The 8,721-nt window shown below is 36.8% G+C and overlaps 1 protein-coding gene across 2 annotated transcripts in view; it reads left to right on the top strand.

Annotated features, from left to right (window-relative positions):
• Window positions 1-7,455: 7,455 nt before the first annotated feature.
• Window positions 7,456-8,721, top strand: part of MYLK3 (myosin light chain kinase 3) — a 107,267-nt gene continuing 106,001 nt past the window's right edge. Inside the window, exon 1 of one of the 2 annotated variants that reach the window (XM_053701886.1) lies at window positions 7,456-8,049. In XM_053701886.1, the coding sequence (XP_053557861.1) occupies window positions 7,534-8,049 (516 nt within the window). In that variant the 5' untranslated portion in view covers window positions 7,456-7,533. The remainder of the gene's footprint in view (window positions 8,050-8,721) is intronic. The other variant, XM_053701895.1, reaches the window with a different exon arrangement.

Below are 8,721 nucleotides of genomic sequence, written 5' to 3'. Positions count from 1 at the left end.
TTAGTTGAGGTCTCAAGTTTAGCACTATGTGAAATTACTTGATCTTCCAAATCCGAGACCCTCTGCTCTACTTCCTGCAGCCTATTCGAGAACTGCCTTACCTCTTGAGTTAAGGAGGAGATATCTTGTTTAATTTCAGATTTAAGTGTCAGATTTAAGTGTCTCAATGTTAGTCACTAACGTCTGCATGTTGAAAATTTCTGGTATTGCTGCGGCATTAATAGGATTTATTTGAGGGTCAGTAATCGAATCCTGTGTGTGCTTAAGTTTCCTATCCCTAAGCCTACCTGTCATATTTGGGGAAGGTGTTTTAAGAGAGTTGGAGAGAAATTTATCCATGTACCAGGTGATTAGAAAAAGAAGTGAAGAAGGAAGTATTTAGTAAAACGTTTCTACTAGTTGAGTGCAATAAAAAGAAAAGGGAGGGGGATTGTGAATGTGATGTGTGATGTTAAAGTTATTAATTAATAAAGGGTGAAGTTGTGCCAGTGCGAGATGAGTGAGAAGCTTGTGTAATGGGGCACCAGAAGCCCAAAAGTGCAAAAAACTCAAAACCAATTAGTAATGTGAATTATGGAGAGTGATACAAGTTTGTAAGTTATAAATTATGTAACATTTTGTGGAAACACTTTTTTTTAGAGGACCCCACAGCTTATGAAGAAGTGCAAGCTTATTATATAGCGGCCAGCTATTGCTCTTACCATGGTTTCTTGCCTTGCTTCTATTGTCTTTCTCATCTCTATTATTCATGCAGAGTAGATTATGGTTGTGTCTATTATGTTTCAGTCAGCGTACAAAATTTATTTCCTTAGTACAGTTTCTTGCTGAATGATTTTTGCTCTAATCCTATCTCCCCTCTTACAAGTGAATAACAACAAATCTTAATAAACTTGTTATTACAATTAGCAGAGTTCCCTCTTTATCTCAAGTGGCCCCAAGGTGATCTTCTTAACCTAATTATGTCTTGTTAATATTAACCCTTTGTGTTATCCAAAGTTTGCGGGCAGTTTTAATTTTATAGCAAACAAGTTGATTTCTATTTCAAAGAAAAAAACAATCAAGAATTCTAAAATACCGACTTTTAAATCTAGAGTTTAGGACGATTCTGTCCGTAGAGGATTAAATAAAGAGCTATACCTTTATTAGTTTGGGCAAACTTTCAGGAGTGAATTTTACAGCCCCTTCAAAAGACTTACTGTGTTTTCTTTAGTCTGTTATTATATAAGAAAACGTGGGAGATAAGGAGCCTTTTTAGAAAGGTATACAATTAAGTCCTCATACAGAAGACAATTTAATATGGTATAAACACTTATCTAAGGGTCCCAAAATGTTCTGAAAAAATATATTCTTTCCCTATAGTTAGACAATAAATATTGTGGATATAAGAAAGTTTTTACTAAAGTACAGGTAGTCCGTAACAATACACCCTCTTAATTTTAAGCCAAGTGGTTTCTATCTCAATAAACAAGCAAAGATTCTAATATACAATCTTTTAAGCCTAGAGCTTTTAAGTGTTATTATTTATAAAGGGTTGGAAAAAAGGCTGTATCTTTGTTGATTTAAACAATTATTCAGAGATTAAATTTTACAACCCCTTCATGGGATTCACTCTATCTTCTCCAATCTGTTATTAAGTAAAACAAAGATGAAAAATAAGGGACCTTTTGGAGAAGCACACAGTTAGATCCTCCTAAGAAAAACAGTAGAGCATGCTAAAAACACTTTTCCACAAGTCCCTAGATGTTATATTGAACCATTTGTATCTTATTAAAAGTAACCATTTGTAACCATTCATGTGATAGTGGTTGTATCAAATTTTAGACCGGCCTCTTATGCTTCTATAAAAGAAGCAAGGGTTCTAAAGTACACAGCTTTTGAGGCAATAACTTTTATCTATTATTTATACAAAGTCTCCAAGGGTTGTTTATGAGAGAGAAAGATAGATTTTCCCTCTTAGGTTAGACACAAACTAGAGAAAAAAGAAAAAAAACATAGCACTTATAGGGAACTTTTTCTGATGTAAACCAATCAGTGGCAAAATAAATAATGGCCATATATACTCTACTGTATAAATCCTTATCTAATTAGTGTTTTACGTCCAGGTGTTATGTCAGTTTCTATTTTTATCTTTCTTTTTCCTTTCTTTCGTTCCCCTCCTTTTTATAATAAATTTTAAACAACAGTGATAAATCTTCGGCTCGTTTCTGAGTCCTTTCAAGGCAGAGTTTTTTCCTTCTTATGGGCCTTAGTATTAGAGGTACAAATCCCCAGCGTTAACCATGAGATGAGAAGTCTCTCCCTGTGTTCCCTCACGAGAATGATTCACACACTCACCTCCTCCTTCCCCACTCAACCGCTGGTAGTCTTCCTGCTAAAGCTCCTTCGGGGAGACTTACTTGCGTGCCGGATTGCTAGGGGATTCCCCCTCACCGCTCCTCCTCGGCGTTCGTAGCTCAGCCGCTAACCTACCTCCTCTCACGTAGCAACGGTGGGAGAGGAGGCGGAGGGATCCAGGCAGAGGTCCGTCAAACGGGTCAGCGATCCAAGTCGCATTCCTCTGCTACGCCCCTGTACCCCCTCTCACGCAGCACCGGTGGGAGAGGGGGAGGGAAACACTAAGAGCTGAACCGAGTCCTTTCACGGATTCCAGAGCAGAGGCAGTCCGCTCCTGTCAGCAAGTTGCAACTCTGTGGCAAAAGGGTCTCAGCTGTCGCTGGAGGTGGGAAGGAAGAGACAGGTGAGGAAGACACAGGGGGTGCCAAGGTATCCTTCAGCTGTATGTCGGTTCAGTTAGTTTCTTTTCTGCCTCTTTAGATTAATTGGAAAAAAAAAAAAAAACGGTAGCCACTGTATTGGAGCTCCTTAAGGTGGTTAGGTGTAGAAAACAGTACAAGTGTCCCTTTGTAGCAATCTGAATATAGGGTATGTCTATCAGCTTGCTTGCTTTATCAGCGGGATGTAGTGCCGCTGAGTAGGTTCCTTGAGTGTTAGCATTGACTGTCCTAAAAGCAGGCTCCCAAACTTGGGAGAGGCGCGAGAATCACCGCCAGCAGCTGTGGGACTGGAGACCAAAGCTCAGCTTCACCTGCTTGCTCCTCCTCCACCGGAACCGCTGCCTGGGAATCAGAGAATGCAATTTTAAACAACTTTCTAATTTACTTATATTATCTAATTTGTTTTATTCGTTTGGTATTATTTGTTGAAGGAGCAGCAATGCACTACTGGTTTCTAACGGAACACATGGGTGAGCCAATAGCAATCGGTACATATATGCAGCCACCAATCAGCAGATAGAACCTAGGTTATTTGCTGCTCCTGAGCTTACCTAGATAAACCTTTCATGAAAGGATAACAAGAGAAGGAAGCAAATTAAATAATAGAAGTAAATTGGAAAGTTGTTTAAAAATGTATTCGCTATCTGAATCATGAAATAAAATTTTGGGGCTTCATGTCCCTGTAAGCACTCGTAATGAGAAGAAATCTGACTCAGAGGACAGAATAAGGAGATTGTCCCTTCTCAAAAAGATATTTAAAATAGTTTTGAGTCAACAGCACAGATCAGAAGATTTACACTGCCAGGAACTGGTGATTAATCATGTCGATGCCTCATATGTTTAGAGTGAACATACTGTACTGGTAAAAAAAAAAAAGTAACATCACATCTATCTATTTATCTATCTTTCCATCCATATCTACACAAATATCTATCTGTCTGTGTATATCTATCTATCTTTGACAAATAATTCTATATATAATTAATATACATACATGTAGGCACTTATATCTGTGGGGACCCTAAGATACAGAATTAAAGCTTGTAAGGAAGAGGGAGGGATGGGGCACTATACAACAGAAAAAAATGCATAATCAGATGGGGGGGGGCGCAAAATGATTACAGGGAGGGGAAGCGTGAGGGGGGACTACTATGCTACAGCAAATATATATATATATATATATATATATATATATAAAATCTCTACACTAGGTACTGGGAGACAGCTGCCACTGTCAGTACCTAAATAGCTGAGTTTGTGCGCGAGCTTGAGCGATAATTACCGCTCCATTCATAAACAGGGCCACTGTGTAGCAGGGCTTTCATTGTAGTAACACCTAAATTCATACAAAATATTCATAATTTCATAAGTAATAATAGTGTAAATAGTTCTTTAAAAAAAATATATATATATTAATTGAAGGGACATTACACAAAAGCTTGCTATAATGATGTATTTACTATTTAAAGGGTTAGTAAACTCACATTTTTTATTTCATGATTCAGATAGAGCAGGCAATTTTAAGCAACTTTCTAATTTACTCCTATTATCAATTTTTTTTCATACTGGTATCTTTATTTAAAAAGAAGGAGCCGGGCCATTTTTTGTTCAGCACCTGAGTAGCTCTTGTTGATTGGTGGAAAAATGTAGCCAACAAACAGCAAGCGCTACCCAGAGTGCTGAACCAAAAATGGAACGGCTTTTAAGCTTACATGTCTGCTTTTTCAAATAAAGATACCAAGAGAACGAAGATTTTTTTTTTATAATAGGAGTAAATTAGAAAGTTGCTTAAAATTGCATGCTCTATCTTAATTATGGAAGAAAATATTTGGGTTTTCTATCCCTTTAACTAATATCTTTGTGTCACTGTTCCTAAACAGAGCTCTGAAAATTGTCCTTATTAGCCAACAAATACTCTCTGTAAAAAAAATAAAGTAACATAACATCTATCTATCCATACATATCTTCCTATATCTATCTGGCTGTCTATGTCTATCTATCTTTAACAATAAATCATAGAATTATATATATAATTACATACATAAATGTAGGCACTTATATCTGCAGTATCCTAAGATACAGAAACAAAGTTTGGAAGGGAGAGGGAATGATGGGGCACCACACAACAGAAATAATGCCTAATCATATGGGGGGGCATAAAACACATTCAGGGAGGGGGAGCGTGAGGGGGAACCACTATGCTACAGCAAAAAATGTTAATAAAAAAGAAAATTCTCTACACTAGGTATGGGAGACAGCTGCCAGTACCTAAAATGGCTGCCACTAATGGCAGGGGAAGGGTTAGAGAGCCGCTTGGGAGGGTTCAGGGAGGTTTGAGGATAGATTGCTATAATGCAGAAAAAATATTAATAATAATAATAATAATAAAAGAGCTCTAAACAGCATACTGACAGACTCTGTGCCAGTACCTAAGATGGTGGTGAGGAGTGTGGGTGGGGGAGAGAGCTGTTTAGGAGGGATCAGGGAGGTGGGAAGTGTCAGGTGGGTGGATAATAACTGCATATGATAGGCAAATACCCTTATCAGCTAATTAACCCCTTCACTGCCAGGAATTTCAGAACTGTGGTGCGCAGCTGCAATTAATGGCCTTCTACCATTTTTTAATCTGATAACAGGGTGTGCAGCTAAGGGGCGTATACTGCATTTTCGTATGGGAAGTAGATGCGGACATTACAAAAGTGCACAATAAAATTCATATTTTTAAAATCTTACAAAACGAATAATTGAACCATTCACAAATATCGTAACAACATACGATTGTTGGTGAAGAATTCTATCAAAAACATAAAATTTGTATGTAAATTACACAGGGATAAATCTCATTAAATATAAACAGCGTAAATCGTTATTTAAAGGGACATGAAACCCAAAAGTTTTCTTTTATGATTTAGGTAGAAAATACAATTTTAATCACCTTTCCAGTTTACTTCTATTATCAAATTTGCTTAATTCTCTTGGTATGCTTTGTTGAAGGAGCAGCAATGCACTACTAGTTACTGACTGAACACATGGGTGAGCCAATGACAATTGGTATATATAGGCAGCCACCAATCAGCAGATAGAACCTAGGCTGTTGCTGTTCCTGAACTTACCTAGATAAACCTTTCAGAAAAGGATAACAAGAGAAGGAAACAAATTTAAAAAAATTGGGTTTCATGTCCCTTTAAGTACCCTGGATGTGCAGAAAACACTGCTTTTTTTTCGTAAAACGGGCTAAACATTTTCTTTCCATGGGCGTATATGAAATTGTCTCTCTAATCCCAGCGTAATTCTGTAAAGATTTTTGCACTGAAGATCTCTCAGCTTTTTCCAGCAAACTTAAAGGTGGCAAGCTTTTCTCTAAACACTAAAAAATACTTAGAACCCTAATATAACCCTAATAGAAAAACACATGCATACTAAAATCAGGCAATTTAAAAATATTATACACAGAAAGCCGCGTAATGCGATTTATATTGGCTGCAGGATTTAATTTTAAAAGTACGGTCCCTGCTCACTGCTAATTTTACTCCACGGAGCAAAGTGTCCCTTTCCAGCGAGCTCCATAACTTTTAATAGGAGCCATCTCGCCATCGTAGGGACTGCCCCATTGTTTACGATAATTCCACCAGGACAGCGAGAAAGTTTAGATTATCAGGCCCATAGAGTTCCACAGTGACTAGTACAAAAATGACATCCTCCTACAGATAAGAGCATGTCATTTATACACTGCAATGTCTCTTTTTTTTCTGCTGCAGAATGAATTCTGTCACTTTCAATACATTATGCCACCATCTTCAAACAGATGAAAACAATCTCTAATGATATTTGTGGAACAGACATATTATTGACCTGACATACATCTGCTAAGGTTTTCTGCTTTATTTAATTATTTGGACTCTCCCTTGCTGCTTTACCACTATAAATAAATCATATTGTAAACTGAAGCAGATCCAGTTAATGTTGTATCTAAAAACAAAAAAAAAAGAAATTAAACATTTAAAAAAATGTGTTAAGGCGTCAGTTTAGTCCTGTCTGTCAGCAATGCAAACAACTGCACTATTTTTTGTTTTCATGAAGAATATGTATTGATGTTATGATTTAATTAATTAGCTACAGTGCAATGTTGGAAAATACCAAGCCACGGGAACGTTTCAGTTTACAAAGATGTCCCTGTGCCAGATATGTGTGCTGTTCATATCCTTGTCATTGTCATCTATTTTTAACCTCAAGTGACAACCCATTTGACAAGCTGCTCAGTATCAGCAATGTGTTGTTTCTCCACATAGACTTGATTCCAATAAGTAGATAATGCTCTTATATTTTTAACCTTTTTTTCCCTTTGGAGTTAGTATAATAATTTTTTTTTGATGAGGTTTGTTGTGCCAGGAAGGAAAGACAAGTGTCATATTCTATGTTTTGGATAGGCCCTGTTTGGCTCCATGTCATGTCAGCTTCCAGCATTCTCAATTCTTAACATGCTTATCCATCAACAGCCTCTAAGGAAAGAATTTGAACTCTCCCTGTGACGTCAAAGGACACCGAAAAAACCCCAGTGCCAAGTTTAGGCAGTTGTTTAGAGTCTTCACAATGAAAAAGACTGATAGCCTAACTTAAACCTTTGCACATAGGGAATGTAACGCCCATCCAGCCATATAGAGTTACCATGAAGTAACTGGTGTTTGTCTATAAAACCGCTCTATAGATACAGAAATAGGAGAGGGATTACATGCATTAGGTCAGACAGATTTCTAAGAAAATGAGCAAACAAGACTCATTAGCATCTTGTTTGGCTAAAATGTATGAAAGCAAATTTGACCATGTGACAGAGTCGGGGAAACCCAAAGGCAAGACTACTGGAGGATCTACCAACTTGGACAAGAAGTTGAATCTGCTTAATGAAAAAGTAGACAAGCTTTTGCATTTTCAAGAAGATGTTTTAGGGAAGTTGGAAACAGTGAATCATGGTATGGACATGCTGGAGAGAGAAATTGACAAATTTGCATCATTTCATGACACATATCATGGAAGTTTTTTGGAGAAAGATTTTTCCCAGCAAGCCCATGGACATGGTAATGGATCAGAAATAATCAGGCTGTTGAAGACAGTCCATGATGATTCGTTGATTCATCAAAAAAAATTAGACAGCCTTGAAAAAATGGTGTCTACCATAGATAAGGTGGTAGCATTTATGGGAAGTACCTTTAAACATTCAAAAGTTGTGGAGTTCATTTTGAAGGGTGTAGTACCTTGGAGAAAGGAGACAACAGTTGAGGTTGGTTTTTACTTGATTTCTATTATTTTTTTTAAATATTATATATATTATTAAAATTCAGGTTGTTAATTGCATACATAAACAAATACTGGAACTAGACAATAGGCCATATTAGATTCTTCAGCAGGTTTAAAGTGGATTTTCAAATATTTTTGCTCACTTTTATCTGTGTTTTTAATGATGTTGGTGTTCAAGAGAATTTCCTGTAGCTCCTTCTCATTATGTGTCAACCAAGTATGCTACATTGTAGGTCTCTCGGTCAATTAAGGGGTTAAATGAGTAAGTCTATTCATTCAGCTATTCTTCCAGCTTACATCACATTAAAGGGGCACAAAACACCAACATTTTCTTTCATTATTTGCATAGAGCATGCAATTTTAAAATATTTGACTTATATTATCTAATTTGCTTCATTTTCTTGGTATTGTTTATTGAAAATCATACCTAGTTAGGCTCAGAAGCATAAATGCACTACTGGGAGCAAGCTGCTTATTGGTGGCTGCACATACATGTCTATTGTCATTGGCTTATAGTTACCGGATGTGTTCAGCTAGCTCCCAGTATTGAATTGTTGCTCCTTCAACAAAGGAATGAAGCTAATTTGATAAATGAAGTTAATTAAGTTGTTTAAAATTGTATGTTCTCTCTGAATAATGAAAGAAATTTTTTAGG

The sequence above is a fragment of the Bombina bombina genome, chromosome 1 (assembly GCF_027579735.1).
Source record: "Bombina bombina isolate aBomBom1 chromosome 1, aBomBom1.pri, whole genome shotgun sequence".
Taxonomy (NCBI): domain Eukaryota; kingdom Metazoa; phylum Chordata; class Amphibia; order Anura; family Bombinatoridae; genus Bombina; species Bombina bombina.
This window is presented reverse-complemented; position numbering and strand designations above follow the sequence as displayed.